The following is a 17,500-nucleotide window of genomic DNA, read 5'->3' as shown; positions in this document are numbered from 1 at the left end:
TTTAAGTAGTTTGGCAGCTGAAAACAAAAAGCATACAAGTTTACTTGCAATTAGAAATAGATATTCTAGTTTGTTCTTTGCTAAAGCGCGTAAAGATGGTTTCATATGTTTTTCAATTGAATCACTATATATTCAAATCAACTGCAGAACTGCGCGCGGAAACGATATTTTCTTCGCTGTTCAACTGAGGACGCTCGTGCGATTGAGAATGCGTACAAGAGTAAATATTTTGAAGACAATTTTCTTTGAAAATGTTTATTACGTGGTAGCGTGTTTCTTACGCCGGTTAGTCAGTGACTATTGTTTAAAATAATTCTTACGCTGTTCAACCCCAGCCAGCCGGCCACTCAGTCTTTTCGCGATGAGAAGGCATAAGTGGGGTATGCTGTTTCAAGTAAGCCTCATGGGCGAATTTTCTTTTTCGCTGTTAATCGCCGGATTGATTTAAAATTTCAACATCTACCCAGGCATATCCAAAGTATTTGTCTTCTTCACTTCGATTCAGTGCCCGGGGGAAAATTTGAAGATCGAAGTGGCCAGAGAGTATACGATAATTAAGGGGAGAATATATCGTTTTGAGTAGAAATTAATGAAAAGGCAAAAGAAAGAAGCTTAGCAGTATTTTAGGGGATATCTATGACAAGTGTTGAATTTTGACGACTTTAGTTTTTACAGCTATGAACTTCATTTAATTTAATTTATGAGCTTATAAGGCGCAAATATTTATATAAATATATTCAAAGTCAAATGCGCCATCCTAATAATAATAATAATAATAATAATAATAATAATAATAATAATAATAATAATAACTAATAATAATAATAATAAATAATAATAATAATAATAATAATATGATGATATATAGAATAAAAAAACTTAAGGCTAAGATTAAGAAATAGTGTAAGCTAAAAATGCCTTTTCAAAAAGGTGAGTTTTCAACTTGTAATTGATACAATTTGCTTTGCCGAGCATTGATACTAGAACAGGGAGAGATTTATTATACATTTTCTAGAATTTAAGTTAGGCATTTAAACACATTATTTGGCAAAAGGCATAAAAAGCAAGGCGAACCAAGGAGAACACACCATAACACACAACACAACACATCACATCACGCATACGCACAACCATTTCACCCGGTTAATTGGCAGCCATGGGCAGCTGTTACGGACCCTTGTTCAGGCCTCATCAGCATGACCTAGCCAACTTTTATTTTATTTGGCACGGGTGAAGGGAATTTTGAGAGAGGCCGTCTTGGAGGGGGGGAGGGATAGGGGAGCTAGGGGGGGGGGGGTTGAAGTTTTGAATAGATTGGCGCATGAGTATTAAAAAGCAAGGAACTGTTAACTGTTATCCAGGAATTACAGTTAATGTTCAATGAAGCGATTTTTTTACTGTTATTTGTTCAATGGATTCCAATTTTAGTGTGAGCTGTCTGCCGCTAACTCTTTAATGACGCTGTAAAAATTGTTTTAAACTTGGTAATTTTTTTCTGCCAGCTGGTCAATACAGCTCTTGGAGCCCATGGAGTGAATGCTCGAAGAAATGTGATGGCGAACAAATAAGAACGAGGCAATGCGTTCGCTCTTCAGCCGATTGTGGAGAAGACTTAACTGATAGAAGAGAATGCGGTCAGGCATCGTGGAATTCTGGGTGCTTTTGTGAGTGTGATAACGGAATCCTGTGATCCCGGGTGAAATAGTAGTAGTAGTAGTAGTAAGACCGTTTATAAATAAATACACCTTGCAGCCAATTGGCTGAATTACGTGAAAAAAAAAATATTTACAATAAAAATGTATGTCGAGAATTTGAAATATATTACATACAATGGCTAATGATAAAGCTGTCTCTGAACCTGTTTGTCTTGCAGACAGGCAAGCAAACGCGCGAGTCGATCTCAGATTATAATTCTGCTGAGAACGCACTGGCAGAAGGTGACTGAGTTTATGGTTCCCTTGCGTATCAATGTCACTGAAGATATCAACCTGATCTCCTGTACTTGTACCCCACCCTTAGCCCCCTCTTGTAGACTGTTGTTGCTTTAATCTCTATGCTATGTCCGACATAAGCAACATTAATTTACAGGCGTATAATAAGAATGGAGAGTCTGTCTCTCTACAGAATGTTGTCCACAGTAGTCTGTCTCTATCTGAGGAAAGGTTACGTTTATACAAACGTTGGCCGTGTAGCACTTATATTTTAAACAGAGTTAACTGAATAGAGGGTAATGTGAAGTGCTAGATTTCTATCCCATATGAACCATGTGAGCGCTAGCCCTACTGATGGAAATGGGTAGGGCTAACGGGCCATCAGTAGGGCTAACGCTCACATGGTTCATATGGGATAGAAATCTAGCACTTCACATTACCCTCTATTCAGTTAACTCTGTTTAAAATATAAGTGCTACACGGTCAACGTTTGTATAAACGTAACCTTTCCTTGTACTTGTACATGTTCATTGCCGTGACTTTAACATCTTCACTTCCCACGGCCTGCTCCCGTCTGACCTTGTAGCTCAGTCGGTAGAGCGGCGGAGATCTAACCCGAAGGTCGTGGGTTCAATTCCCACCCTGGTCAGAGTATTTCTCTGCCCTTGTGTGGGCCCATTTCCATCAGTAGGGCTAACGCTCACATGGTTCATATGGGATAGAAATCTAGCACTTCACATTACCCTCTATTCAGTTGTCTCTATCTGAGGCACGCTTCAGCCAGAAGTCTTACGCCAGATGGTGCAATACTAGCCTCCCAACCCCTCGAGCTCATTTGGTTTCAGTGGGCGCCGAATGGGCTTCGTGCAGGGTCTAAGCCAAGTTCGTTCCGAGGGCAGCCCGTCCCAAGTGAGGGAAAAGCCCTAGAAAGTAGGTTAAGTCCAAATGGGGTTTTTGACTGCAGGGCTCCAGGAATATACGAGCGCGAAACGACCCTGTGGGAGCAAGTTCGTTTTTTACAGTCGGATGGCATGGATCAACGCAACTACATTTTCTTTTTCTCTCCTATCCGCCATTACACTGACTTACGGAGATAAGTGCCAAGTGATATAGCCTTTGGGCAGGAGGATCCCACTTCAAATGTTTGACTGCAGATAATTTTCTGGGGTGTCCTCGTCCATCTGAAAGACACTTTTGCTTAATTGGGTTAATTAATATATCTGAAAACCCCATAAAATTGATGAATTTCAATACTGCGAACTAATACTGTTTTTCACTTTTTTTTCTCAGCACAATTCATGATTATTGCCTTGGCAGTTATTGGAGCTGCAATTATTGTGGCAATTACCCTCATCATCTTGCTTTGCCGTAGAAACGAAAAAGTGAAGAAGAATAATAAGCTAGAAGAAGCCAAGTGAGTGCAAATCAATTTTACTGATTCACTAGCGAGAAACGAAACAAAAGCAGTTTCAGTAATTTACAACCTTGGAAAAATGGAAAATAATTTCATTCAATTAAAATCCTGGGTGACTTCAAATTAAATAAATCTTTATTTTAGCAAATAGAAACCTTCAATCGAGGGAAATTTAGCTTCTAGTTAGCAATGCATATCTGCTTGAAGGTCCGTGCGATTTTGTTGAACAGCATTGCTGAAACCGTCTCACCCCCCCCCCCCCCTTCTCCCCTCCTTTCAACCTTGTTGAATACGTGTTGAAGAGCTGTTGAATCGATGTTGAATGAGTTTAAAACCGTTTAAACTTTGCCTCAAAAACCATTCAAAATTTCTTTTGTTATCGCGAATGTTGAATGAAGTCGAAGCAGTTACCCCCTCCTTTAACATTATTGGGTATGCGCGTGCGCACTAATCGGTCTCTTTATGACGTATCCATGTCCGTGTCCATAGTAACAACTGGGGCTACAGCCTGGACTGAATACCAGGCCTTTTTTGAAGCTTTGTTGAATCAAATGTTGATGATGTGATGAAACCGTTCGCCCATCCCAGCAGTCAACATCGTTCAACAAAATCAAACGGGTGTTGATCATGAAGCAAATGTTGAAGCCGCTTTTCCGGGCCTTTATATTAAGCTAGCATCTGTTTTAGATCTTTAGCTTCAAGCAACCATCAGGGAAAAGTTAATTTTATATACTTATAAGAGATCTACATGCGAGCACTCAAATGTCGGTGCGATAAGGTAATGCGGGACGGTAGTGGTAGTAATTTTATCATGTTGGTTGTAGTATTGAGTATTTTAAGTAGGGACTTAAAAGATTTACGACGGCGACGTTGTTTAAAACGTCACCTGAAAATATCACTATGCTTTGCACTATCGTGAGTTCGGCTTTTGCGATTATTCCATCCCGTTCGCGTCGCAAACTATCTGCGAAGTATCCTAAAATAAGTCGGTAAGAACGGTTTTAAAGTAAGAATAGAGAGTAAAAGGTTCATATCTGTATGCTCAAGTTGTCGTCAAAACCTCGAATTTTGGGGGACAGCTATTCTTGGAGTTATTTTCATAGAGTTATGTCGTAGAGTTCAGGATTTTGGCAGGATTTTGGCAGTCGTTAACCCTAACTCCAAGTCATAACTCTATTGAAATAACTCTATTGATAGTTAACCTCCGAATTTGGTGATTTCACGTAGTTGTTACGCAGGTTACCGCAAAAATATGTGCTAAAATGCGATGTGCCGCACGTGCAGCACGATTATTTTTACTCTGTCAACCAATGATACTTTTATTTTTTGGCGTTTTCATTGCCGTAGCGGTCATTGTTTCTTGATTTCCTATAAAAAGTAACGTTAAGCCCTGTGCAAACGGACGAAACATCTCCCAACATTGCTGGAGTTGTTGGTTCTACAGATGTTGGATGGTGTTGGCAGCATTGTCCCAACATTGCTGGAGTTGTTGGTTCTGCAGATGTTGGATGGTGTTGGCAGCATTGTCCCAACATTGCTGGAGTTGTTGGTTCTGCAGATGTTAGATGGTGTTGGCAACATTGTCCCAACATTGCTGGAGTTGTTGGTCCTGCAGATGTTGGATGGTGTTGGCAACATTGTCCCAACATTGCTGGAGTTGTTGGTTCTCCAGATGTTGGATGGTGTTCGCAGTGGCGTGCAAACGGACCCAACAACTTCCAACAATATAAGGCCGTGCACGTGCAGTGTATTATGGGAAGGATACGACTCATAAGACTTCGTAAACTTACAAAATTCGGCTGCCATCTTGTTTTCAACATGTTTATGCGTTGCTATCTCCAAGGAGACCATATGAAATGCGCGTGCGTGGCTCCAAGAGCTGTGGAAACCGATCCAAACTTATTGCACTACGCTTCGGCGATCACGGAACAAAAGAAATGTTGGAAGTTGTTGGCTCAAAAGTTTGATCAGTTTCAAACTTCGTGCAATGTTCAACTCCCAACAACACGCAAATAAGACGCAACAGGTTTTGCAAACGGACCCAACAGGTAACACCCAACAATGTTGGAACAATGTTGGCCAACAATGGTGCGTCCGTTTGCACGGGGCTTTAGTAATACTGTACTGTAAGCAAAGCGATGTAAGCATGTATCGTTTTGATCGTAATCCGGTGATGTGGCGTAGATAAAATAATTAAATAAAAATAATTTTAAAAAGAATCTGATAAGTAAATAAATTCGGTGCAATTATCGCAGCTTTTCTCTCTCATATCAGTGCGTTTTGAGCCCAGCTTCTTATTCTGCTCTTGTTTTAGCTTGACTAGCTAGATTAATATGATTCACTTCATATACCATTTCATCAGTAGTAATAATAATAATAATAATAATAATAATAATAATAATAATAATAATAATAATAATAATAATAAATGATATTTACCCAGGAAGCTCCACTCACGCGAAAGTGGTTTTAAGGGAGATCCCGGCCTGCATTCGATCGAATTGGAATTTAGAAATTAAGAATTTAGATTAGCCTTTCCGTTATTTTCTAGGGGGCCTTGTACCCTACTTAAGTCCTATTACTTAGTTCATGGTTCTCTATTTTCGTGTGGTGCAAGTAAACTATTTTTGTTGTTTTGTAGAAATATAACAGAAGCTATAGAGAAAAAGTACGACAACGCTGTTTTCAATCCTTTGCACGCAGCAGCAAATTCAATGGGTCGACGTTTTCCAGCTCTGTCAAGCTTTCCTGACCCGTTGAAGGAACCTGAAGAGATGGATCTCGATAACTTTGCTTTCGACCAAGAAAGTTTGAACGAGAGTATTCAATCGATGTCGTTGGCATTCGGCACCGATGAAGAGTATCAGCCCGGCCGAGCGCCGACGAAAGACGAAGTAAAACCGATGGCCCTTAAAGTGGTTTCTGTTACAGAGACACAAGTTATCGACCGCGACGATGCGACTCAACGTAGCGAAGAGAAAGCGAAGGAAGAAAACAAACCTCCACTGTATGCAGTTGTTGTCAAACCGAAAAAGGACGACAAGCCGAACATAGCCTATCCAGAGACGCAAATTATTGACATCGCTGATGGGAGTCACGGTAACGAAGAAAAAGCGAAGAAAGACGACAAACCACCAATTTATGAAGTCGTTGTCAAACCAAAAAAGGACGACAAGCCGGACATAGCCGATGCAGGGACGTTAATTATTGATATCGATGGTCGGAGTCACGTTAACGAAGAAAAAACGAAGGAAGAAGATTTATGCAGTCGTTGTTAAACCGGAAAAGGACGACAAGCCGAAGATAGGCGACGCGGAGATGTACTAGTTGGTATGTTGGTTATGGTAGATGAATTAGGAGGGGCCGTGGTTTTCAAGGAGCTAAAAGACTTGAATCGCTGAGATTGAAGAACAACATTTCGACGGCACTTCCGGGTCTGTGTTAAATTTGTTGCCCGGAAGTATAGTTGAACAGACCTCTAGGATTTAATTTTTAAAAGTTAAATAAAAGTAATAATTTTCTTAAAGCAAAGGATTAGCCGGAGTTTTATCATTTCAGGATTAAATCGTGTCATTTAAATCGTTAAAAGTCCGATTAATGAGGACTGCGATGACAATAGACACAAGTGTATGATAGTGACAGTTGAATAGCCCACTTCGGAAAATACCATAATGCTCTTTGCTTGTCCCCCCAAATTTTGCATAAGCATTGTTTTTGTTTTCTCTTGGGACCATTGTAAGTCCCAAGAGAACTGGAAACAATGCTTATGCAAAATTTGGGGGGACAAATATAGAGTATTATGGTATTTCCGAGGTGGCCTATTTTAATTTGACCGACCAAGTTGAGAGAAATTTGCCAAAAATCAATTATTAACCAACCAAAACAACAGAAGTAAAGGATTAAAACTTCATGGTCAAATGAGTTGGGGTGGCAGCGTCGAAAACAGAACTCGATCGAAAACAAATGCACGAATCATCTTTCGTCAAAAATGAAGCACCCTAGAAAGCTTGCCGGAGTGTTAAATCGATTCCTGAGGGTCGATTCTCAAAGATCCCGAAACTTTACGGGCCATTTTCGGGTGCCACAATTCCCTTTGTATCTCACGAACGGAGAGGATTTAAGTCGTCAAACTTCACAGTCATTTTTTCTTTTTGTTACCTAACAAAAGTGTTAAAAGATCGGATTTCCAAAACGAGCGGTTGGCAGTTTCACAAATAGCTTTTCGGGTCCGAAAAGTTGTCAGGACTTTCCAGAACGGGCCACTGGACGTAAGCCTAATAATTCTGTGCCCTTGGCATGCGTTCCTACAATTATTAGTTCACTTTCCTGGGTGCCTCGTTATTTTTCGACTTAAAGAGTTTCGTGCTTTCCTTTTCGTTTAAAGCCCTGTTTACATTAGAAAAAAAAATTCTTGGCAAGTTTCGTTAACAATTATCTTTACTCGTGTAAATGATCAACAAGTTTTCTTTGACAAGTTTAGCCTGTGCCCGCAATACTTGTTCTTCAGTGGTTGCGTGGTGTAAAAATGTTCCAGTCTATAGCTTGTCAAAGCTCGTTCCAGATCAACCTGCTTTCGTGTTAGTCGCATCGTCAGCAACGAGATGAGCGTGAGTGACACTGGGAACTAATATCATTAACATTTCTTGTCACATTTTCTTTGTCGTTCGTTTACAAGAACAATCCCTGGCAAGTTTCCTTGTCAAGGGAAAATTGTTAATTTTACCCTATTTAGACGAGCAATTTTTCCTTGTCAAGGAAAACTTGCTCGTGTAGATGGAGCTTAAGTTTGGGTTGTCTAATGAAACGTAAATGAAAAGAGCGCGTGAACTCTTGTTTCCTCTTGTGACGTAAGCATCAGAACAAGCAACATAAGAGAACTGATTACAGTTTTGATAATTGCTATCCTTTGTTAACACAAAACACTCTTAAATTACGTCAAATTAATAAGTATTTGTATCTTTTGTGCTTCTGTTTGTGTAGCTTGTGGAAATCATGCTGTAAATTTTCATCCAAAGTTCGAAGTATAACTTGCGATTAAGGCTGCGTTCAGGCGTTCACATGTACACTGGATATTTTTGAATCCGCAACTTTTTCCTTGCGGATTTACCTTCCTTCCACACGTATCCAGCGAATCCTGCATGCGAATCCCCAACTTTTTGAATCCGCTCTCCAGAGTGGAAAGACTTAAATACGCAAAGAATTCGAAATCGAGTGGACGGACCAGTCCGGATTTGTTCAAATCCGATGACGTTACAAACTCAGATCCAGTCTTTGCTGAATCAATAATATTCGATATGCCGCAGTAAGAGGCTTTGCACGGCAGCCATGTTGCATGACAGGAACAATGAAAATGTTTTGAATTAGAAAGAACATTTGTTCCCATAAATACAAATAATCTATTGTTCCTGCCATGCAACATGGCTGCCGTGCAAAACCTCTATAGAGTGTTTTCACATGACGTCACGGTGGCCATACAAAGAAGCAGCGGCCATGTTGGATGAGTGATATATTCTTTTGGGAATTGAACTTTGTTCTTATGAAAATTCTTCCTTTTGTTTTAGACTGCAAATATGGCTCCTGCTCACATGAGCGAAAACACTCTATAGCTTCTCTTGTCGCCAACTCGCACGCCTGTTGGCGCATGCTCTATTGACAATAGTCACAGAGGAGTCCTGGGCCCGGTTGTTCGAAAGCCGATTAACTTAATACAGGATTAGCGTAAATGCTTTTGTTTCATGTTTTCAACTTCTTGGTGAAAGTTTCTTCTGCATATTTTTGTTTTTCAAGATTGACTTCTTCTAGTTTCGCCGAATATCAGCGTTGAACAGCATTTGGGAGTCGAGAAATAAACTCCTTGGTTAATTTTTAATCTGGGATTAGCGTTAATCGGCTTTTGAACAACCGGGCCCTAGAGAAAGGCTCCGGATGGCTACGTGCGGACGTGAAAATTTCTTAATCCGCAGAGAAAAAGTTGCGAATTAAAGAAATATCGAGATACGTGTGGACGAGGCCTAACATTTATATTCGCAACAAGTGAATGTCATTACAAATGTTTTTGTAACATTTATTTTGTAAAGTTGCTTGTAGATATTTTTTCGATATTAATGTAGAATCTGGAGCAGACTAATAAGTTTCGCTGTATAAAGTATCATTAATTTTTCTCCATTGTCGGCAATATTTCGGGTGCAAATCTATGTTTAACGCACGTCTAAAGGGAACAACAGTATAATGCCTAACATTCATCCAACTCCTACTAAAGAATAGCCTTAGACTAGAGAAATTGATGTTTGAAATCAAATTTTAGAATCAAATCTCTTATTTTCACTTTCAAATTTCCCGGACACCGCGGGCATCTTTACTAATTGTGACGTATTAGTGATTTCTTTTTGAGTGTTTTCGCTCACGTGACCAGCATCCGTATTTGTATACTAAAAGCAAAAGGAAGAATTTGCATAAAGATGGAGTTCATTTCCCAAAAGAATATTTCAATCCTCCAAAATGGCCGCTGTTTCTTTGTTTCACTCCGTCGTGACGTCATACGAATGTTCTGACACGGAAAGAGTTTTGTTTTTATTAGGGCGTAAGCGCAATTTGTTGCACCTTGATTCCATTTTACATGGGAAAACTCTAGCCTCAGCTGAGTCAGCTAGTTATCTTGGTGTCACCTTAACTGAAGATCTTAATTGGAACGAAGACGTTAATCATACCGCTGATAAGGCCAATAAAATCCTAGGTTTCCTTAGAAGAAATTTAAAAATTAGCTCGCCTGTTCGTAAGATCTTGGCATTTCATACACTCGTCCGTCCCATATTGGATTATGTCACCATTCTATGACCCCTACATAAAGACGAACATCAAATGGTTCAGCGTAGGGCTGCTCGCTTCGCCCTGAATAGATATCATAATATATCTAATGTCAGTGATATGCTACAGCAACTTGGATGGATGTCACTTCAGGAGAGAAGAATGGCGCTTCGGCTGTGTGTGGTTAACAAGATTCAAAAGGGTGTGGTGGGCCTGGGAACACAAGAACCTTTGCTCACAACGATCTTCCAGACACCTTAATTGTAGTAGCTAAAAATCCCCTTTTCTCGTACTACATACCATCAAATGTTTTTTTCCCGAAGACGATTCGCTATTGGAATGAACTACCAAATTCTGTTGTGCCGGCTCCAAGTTCAGAAACCATCAAGAGCCGCCGGTTGTAGGTCTACCTTCGTGGTAAACGCTGATCAAATGTTCTATAATTATTAACTATCACTTGCATTGACATTGTTTGATGTTTTCACCCGCACTTCTTATTTCTCATACTGCACGCTCACGAGAATCTTCTCTTGAAAAGCAGGTGGGCTGCACGGTAAGAAGAAGAAGAAGAATTTGAACACTTCTGATTGTAAGCACTATTTTCTCTACGAAAGAAATTATATATGAAATGAATCATATCTTGGACTGCCGATATGTAATCAAGTGAAGCTATGATCCTCGCAGTTATGAACGCACTTTTGGCAATTGCGCACAGAAGCCAGAAAAATTCAGCTCCCAACTCGAGCTCGCAGCCTCGGGTCATTCTCCGGTGACGAGAATGATCTTCGGATTGGTGTAAGAATGCCAGATTTTTTTATTGAGCATGCGCAGTTAAAAAGACTTTGCCCTTAAAATGACAACTGCACGTACAGAGAACAGAAAACTCATTTTCAAAGTCGTAGAGACACTTTTTGGCAGCCTAATTACATTTAGTATCCCGCTAATGACCTTACACTCTGGCCTTTAAGTGAAGTGGTTCGGAGTTTTCAATTAACGCATGCTCTGTCGAGATACAAACAAGAATATAATCCTCTCCTTGCACGAATGTGCGTTCCAAATCTTTTGTTTGTATGTCTACTGTACGCTTGTTTTTATTAGGGAGCTTAAGCAACGACAACGGCGACGGCAACGAGAACGTCAGAAATTTGCATATTTAGTGGGTAAAAACAATAGCTTTGCACGCCCTGCACGTGCGTTTTTCACTTTTGTCCATTTCGTTGCCGTCGTCAGCAAAACAACAACGTGAAATGGCCAAATTTTTGGTTTTATGAAGAACGTCAGCACTTAACGATAAATTTTCATTTTCTCTCCTAAAATGGAGTGCCGTTCCGACTGGTGTCATCTTTGAGGAATTACCAAACCCTTGTCATATTAAAAACGTTGAAATAGTCACGAAGCGATTAAAATAACACAAATTTATATTTTGAGATGACGTTCTCGTTGAGGTCGCCGTTGTCGTTGCTTAAGCTCCCTGTTTTGGCATGCGCACGGGTTTTTGGAAACTCCGCACTGGCTTATTCTATCCAGAAATTTACAAAGATCGTGAACCATGAAGGAAATTCATAACATTTCAAACGCCAGCGACTTATGTGAAGAGCGAAAACCGGGTATATTACACTTGTTAAAAAGGTCCATTAGGCCTCCAGTTTAAAGTTTGCTGATGTAGAAACGTTAATTGGGCTTAAAATAAACGAGGAAATTGCGCGCGAGATAAAAATAAATAAAATGTTGAAATGTCTGACATGGTACTTCTTGGAGAAGCACTTGGGCGTGGGAAGCCCAAAGCCATGAAAGAGAAATATAAGAAGCAATAACAGTAGCTCCGGAGGAAAGAATCCGCGTTTCCGGCTTGCAGATCTCTGGACTCTTCATTCTCAAACTGTGCTACTCAGAGTCTAGATTCTACGCAGTCTTTTAAAGTCGTACTACTGGTTTGCAACGAGCTTTTGCTATCTGCCAAGCGCTGTAGATGAAGCACCCGTTTATTCGCTTTGACCACATCCAACAAATTGGTGTTATTCGGGGCTTGTGCTCTAAGTTGTTTGTTTGAGTCGACAGAACCGCTATAAGGAGGACAAAAAAGGAGAATTAAGGGTAAGATAAAGAGTCAAACGGCACGGATACTTGGGCAGCATTTACACGAACGCGGTTTCACATCGAAACGGTTTCATGATTTCGAAACCGCGTCAAAATTGATGCGGTTTCGAAATGTTTACACGTAATCGTTTTCTCCAAAAAATCAAAGTCGTGATGGTATAAGCGAGCGCTGCACTACGTACGTGCTAAATTCACCATTTTGAATCGAACAATGCAAATTTCGCACCAAAATAGCAACCGTGTTAAAATCGATGCAGTTTCGCTGTTTACGCGACAGATGAAACTGCATGGTTTTGAAAACGCTCCACTTTTGGCAGCGTTTTCAAATCGACCCGTTTTCGCCAAGGGTTGCGATCGGTGTCGTAAAAACAGAAGGCGTAACCGCATCGGAAACGTTGTGGTTACAAATGGAACCGCTTTCGTGTAAACGCTGCCTTGGTTCAACAAATGCCCAGTACAAATCAGATACAAGCTTTGTTTTTGATAAACATCAAACCATCCTAAAAAGGTGTCCCTTTAAGTCAATTAACACCCCCTACCAATTTACAACCGTGACAAACACAAAGACGCTAGGGTTTAGGATTGCTTTGAGGTCGTGATCATCTTAACTGTTTATGTCCACTTAAGGAGTAAAGTCGAGGGACACCGTTTACCGATATTTCTCGAAACAAGTGCTGTGGGACTTTTGGAGAAGGGCAAGAAGACGCGTACGGACATTCATCTTTCTGTACAGAGCATACATCTCATTCTACTTGTTCTCTGGACATGGCGAATACGCAAGGAGCAGGGAAAACTATTTCTCTGCGTTTTTCAGGAATTAAGTGTAAAATATGCTCCCATCGGTATCCACAATATCGTTCCCAAAGCCTCCGTTAGCCTTGTCATGTGGAACGGGCGGGAGAGGCTCTGGAATAATCCAAATCCGGAACCAGAAACTCTAGTTCTGGTTGAATAATTGCGCGTGCGTGAAGGGTCTTCACGTGGAGAGTCAAACATTAAGAAATAGCTTCTTCCTCTAAAGTGGAGCACTTCCGTAACGCATTGGGCTAAGCTCTCCAGAGGTTTGGGAAATCTGAACTCTCACTTAAGGAAGCTCAGTACGAGGCTTTAAAGAATATAGTGTACAATTCGAAGAATACAATGGTCGCGGTCAAACTTGAGAGAAACATAGTGTGTCATTACTCAAGTGTCAACTCTCTGGTATTTTAAATCCTAGGGGAACACTGATTAATAGAACTTGATTTTAACATTAGTGTTAACTCCTTAATGCGACCGCAACCAATCTGTGTTATTTACTGGTTTGGGAAAATCGTTAGTTTACCAAATGTTGCCGTGCGTATTTCACTGCTTTCATTCCAAAACGGAAATGAATTTGTTTTTCAACAGCCAATGAAACATGGCCTTTTAACTACGCTCTGACGAAGGGCTAACGCTCGAAACGTCAGCTTTTAGAATCTCTGTACGGTGGCCAATTTACACTATCAACTCCGTTGATAAAACCAAATTTTTGTATACTACTTCCCCGCCGACGCAGAAACTACCCCTTCTTTTTGGATTTGACCAGAGTCTCTTTCCCGACCACTGGTCAAGGGAACGATTGCTCTGTGAACGAGATTGCGGTAACCATTGATTGGCTTGCGTGTTGCGCTGGAATGTTCTTGTCTTTACGCCGCGAGGAACACCAAGAGTTCGTACGTCTGTTTGTTATTGGGCCAAATGGGATTTAGATGAGAGTCAATGTGTCATAAAATTAAAGTTCCCCACCTTTTTCCTTGGCTGGATTCGGTTCCTTTAACGAAAAAGATAACTAGGAGAACAGCTGTCATTGTTGCGATGATGACAATGCTGACAAGCACAACCACGGTTAGCCGAGTTGTAATGTCTGTTGAAAAAGAGAAAGTAGAATAGTTAGAAGATAGAGCAAATACACTGCTGCACTGTTATGAGCATGCGCACTGTAAAGAAAGATTGTGCGAATAAATTAACGAATGAAGGAGGCTGGGAGGTGAAGAGCACAGTTTGTAAACAACAAACGGATATAGAAGTTGTAAAATCCTGGCTATGTGGTCTCGAGCAATGCATGATGCGGCGGAAACACATTTAAACAAATGATAGGAATTTCAAGCTGAAGGAAGACCAGTTGGTCAGGACTTTCCCCTGATGATTAGCTTTGAAACACGACGTATCGGTAGACTCTGGGAATGTTATTCCCCTGGCTGACTTCGGATACGTGAACACCGAAAAGAACGCTGTCCGCCTTATCACTTTGTCCGGTTTTGGAAGAAACCGCAAGAAATAGCACAAGACAGTAGCCCACGTGGTGGCGGTTGTGTTGTTGCGTAATGCAAGAGATCTCGAGAGGCGAAGCCGCGAGAAGGCTGGGGCGAGGGAAGGAAGAATTTCCTTTCCCCCGCCTCAGTCTTCTCTCGCGCTCCGAAATGAACCGCCAGCTTCAGCTTCGCAGGTTAGTCTTAAAGATTTTTTAATACTCTTATTTCTGTTATCACTACCTTGTTACTCGACTCACCGAGACATGGTCTGTCATTGCAAGTCTGTGTTTCCGTGGTTTCGTTACACACTTCACATGTTCTATTTCTCAATCGAAGTCCCTGGTTGCATGACTTCGAGCAGATAGTCCATTCAGACCACTCACCGCACTCGCCTGCAGCAGTGAGACAACAAAGGAATTTTGAGTTGTCTGTGGCAAATTATAAAGGCATGTTGATAAAGAGCAAAACGAGAAGAAATTGGTTTATTTGTCACCAATTTCTTAAAAAGACCGAGGTGACAATGTGTAATCTACTAATGCTGGCGAGATGTATGGAGTTTGTTCCACGTTTTCAGAGTGTGGTGTTGGGAAAGCTGGAAAAGTAAAGGTAGGCAATAACCTAGAGCCAAGAACGGGGAAGGCCTTGCAAAGCAAAGAGCCATTGCTGAGTTTCAAGCCCTTTTCAGATTCGTTAATGGCCGTTAATGTCAAAGTATATTTACCAATTATTTCACGAGCGCTTGTTTGATATGAATTGGCTATAACAAATCTTGTGATCCACCAAGCGAGAATGGGGGTAGTCTCATTGGCGCGTGTCGGGTGTCCGGGTCGCGGGTCTAGAATTTGAACTGTTCTAGAAGCCCTGCATCTTGGTGCCAGTCCTCTTTTCTTTTTTTCTAGAGTCCAGGCCCCAGTTGTTCAAAAGGAGGATAACGCTATGTACCGGATAAATCACTATCCACTGGATAGAGCACTTAGTTTCGCTATGACTTATCCACTGTATAGTGATTTATCCGGCGGATAGCGCTATCCATCGTTTGAACAACGGGGGCCACATTGGTTTGTGTTTACTTATAATTTCTTTTCTAGTTTTGTTGGTGCCCTCTTCAATTCGTACAACAGGATTTGCGGAATAACAGAGTAGGAATTTCCAACAACAGACAAGGCCTAGTTATTAGTTTAAAAGTGCTGCTACAACAGATTACTGCTCTCTGGTAGTCGACATATGTTAAGTAATGTCCATATTATATGTTTACATAATTCTTTGCAGAATTCTTCACGAAGTCTGGACCGTCACAGGAATGACTTTTTCCTATTTATACTTTATGATTAGAATTTTTTCTTAGATTCACTACTATGTAGGATTTTTGGATGGCTCTGGAGGAGTCCGTCGATTTTATCTTGAGGTTTTCCTTTTCTCGTTTTGCCGTTTGCAATCTTGTCGATAAAGGTTTTACTACGAATTTCTTAATTGGTCGGTATCTACCTTCTCGTGGTCTGGCACCCTTTGTTGTTTGACTTGTACTAGCATGGATTGTGGTGATCATAGGGGTCTTGAATTCCTGGCGCATCTTGGTATTGAGTAGCCTGATTCTCAGACGGTCCAGGTCGCTCGTGTCACGCACTCTTCCCCATTTCCCAAAGTGGCAAGAGTGCGTGACACGAGCGACCAAAGGGGGGAGAGTGCGTGACACGAGCGACCTGGACTGTCTGAGAATCAGGCTACAATAAGTCTTGAGGAGCTGATGTGTGGTCTTCGTCACAAAGATCCTCTTTGTTCAGGTCCTCTCCGAGCCGTTTAGCCCGGTGGATCTGATCTCTTATGGATTTGTTTTGTTTTTCGTGAAGATATGGGCCCGTTCCACCTTCCCTATACCATCGTGGAATGCTTTATATACAACGATCAAAAAGAAATGTTTAAAATTAATCATCCGCTCGGGGTTTGCTATTGTTATTGCTGCTAAAAACGTTGAAGTGGTGTCCTTTGTAAAATAAAAGTTCAGTTATTAATTTTTCCTATCTTCTGGACCCGCGACAATTTATGCCGGATCAGCGACAATTTACCCGAGACACGCGACACGCGCCAATTACACTATCTCGCGAGAATGCATCATTGTTTTATTAAATTGTCTCAATCTTCCAAAATAAGATGTTTCAACGACCGGAGCAATACACTTCCCTATACGGTAATCTGAGCTGATAAGCGAGATGGAGTAGCCAATCAGAACGCTAGAAACGCAAAATCCAAGAATGAAACTGCAATATTAAAATTCGTATCGACCACGTACCCAAAGTCTTTCCGGCGGCGTATACAGAAAGACGGCGGATACGCCAATTTCGAATGCTTCGCGAGAACACCCTGGGAACGATATTATATTCAAATGTACCCTGAGTTATTCAATATTTCGATTTGTCAAGTAGTCAATATTCAGGTAACTGAAAAACCGAAACCATGTTGAGCAGATTAACAAAGAAACGGTCGGATTACTGTAAAAGATTATTGTAAAAGATCCCTAGATTAGCTGACGCTACCTGCGGGTCAGTCATATTCTCTAAATATTTGTATCAATAAAGTAAATGTTGTTATAGATCAGCTAGCTGTTCGATATACTTAACGAACAGTCTACAGAAGGATCGAAGGCGACGGACAAAATTTCTATGACGAATGCTGTGTTAATCTGTTTACATTTAATTGTTAGTTGTTTCACCAGATACTTGTAAATAAAAGCCCATATGATTTTGTCCAAGAATCGCCTTAGGAAAGAGTCCCCAACTGCATTGTAATCTATCTTGATGCCGATCTCGTAATTTCTACGTTTAGCTTAATTTTCATATTGACTTTAAACTCACAAAAGAATATTTAATTATAATGACTGGTCATGATACGATGAAATATCAGATTCAACAGAGAAACATACGATAAAATTGGTTTCCTTACCTGAACAATCTGGTGCTCCAAACGCAGAAGAAAAGGCAAGAAACAGA

General features: G+C 40.8%; 2 protein-coding genes across 3 annotated transcripts in view; one reads left to right on the top strand and one right to left on the bottom strand.

Annotated features, from left to right (window-relative positions):
• The window catches only part of LOC137982490 (uncharacterized), a 10,274-nt gene extending 770 nt beyond the window's left edge, over nucleotides 1–9,504 (top strand). The window contains exons 2-4 of the mRNA XM_068829586.1: nucleotides 1,503–1,664; nucleotides 3,222–3,345; nucleotides 5,987–9,504. Coding sequence (XP_068685687.1) covers nucleotides 1,503–1,664; nucleotides 3,222–3,345; nucleotides 5,987–6,623 — 923 coding nt within the window. The 3' untranslated portion in view covers nucleotides 6,624–9,504. The remainder of the gene's footprint in view (nucleotides 1–1,502; nucleotides 1,665–3,221; nucleotides 3,346–5,986) is intronic.
• Nucleotides 9,505–10,939: 1,435 nt separating this feature from the next.
• Nucleotides 10,940–17,500, bottom strand: part of LOC137982491 (uncharacterized) — a 6,844-nt gene continuing 283 nt past the window's right edge. Inside the window, exons 1-4 of one of the 2 annotated variants that reach the window (XM_068829587.1) lie at nucleotides 17,454–17,500; nucleotides 14,774–14,944; nucleotides 14,011–14,128; nucleotides 10,940–12,212 (exon numbers count right to left, since the gene is read on the bottom strand). The exon at nucleotides 17,454–17,500 is cut by the window's right edge and continues 283 nt beyond it. In XM_068829587.1, coding sequence (XP_068685688.1) covers nucleotides 12,038–12,212; nucleotides 14,011–14,128; nucleotides 14,774–14,944; nucleotides 17,454–17,500 — 511 coding nt within the window. In that variant the 3' untranslated portion in view covers nucleotides 10,940–12,037. The remainder of the gene's footprint in view (nucleotides 12,213–14,010; nucleotides 14,129–14,773; nucleotides 14,945–17,453) is intronic. The other variant, XM_068829588.1, reaches the window with a different exon arrangement.

The sequence above is a fragment of the Montipora foliosa genome, chromosome 13 (genome assembly GCF_036669935.1).
Source record: "Montipora foliosa isolate CH-2021 chromosome 13, ASM3666993v2, whole genome shotgun sequence".
Taxonomy (NCBI): domain Eukaryota; kingdom Metazoa; phylum Cnidaria; class Anthozoa; order Scleractinia; family Acroporidae; genus Montipora; species Montipora foliosa.
Note: the sequence above shows the minus strand (reverse complement) of the source record. Positions and strands in the feature narration are given on the sequence as shown.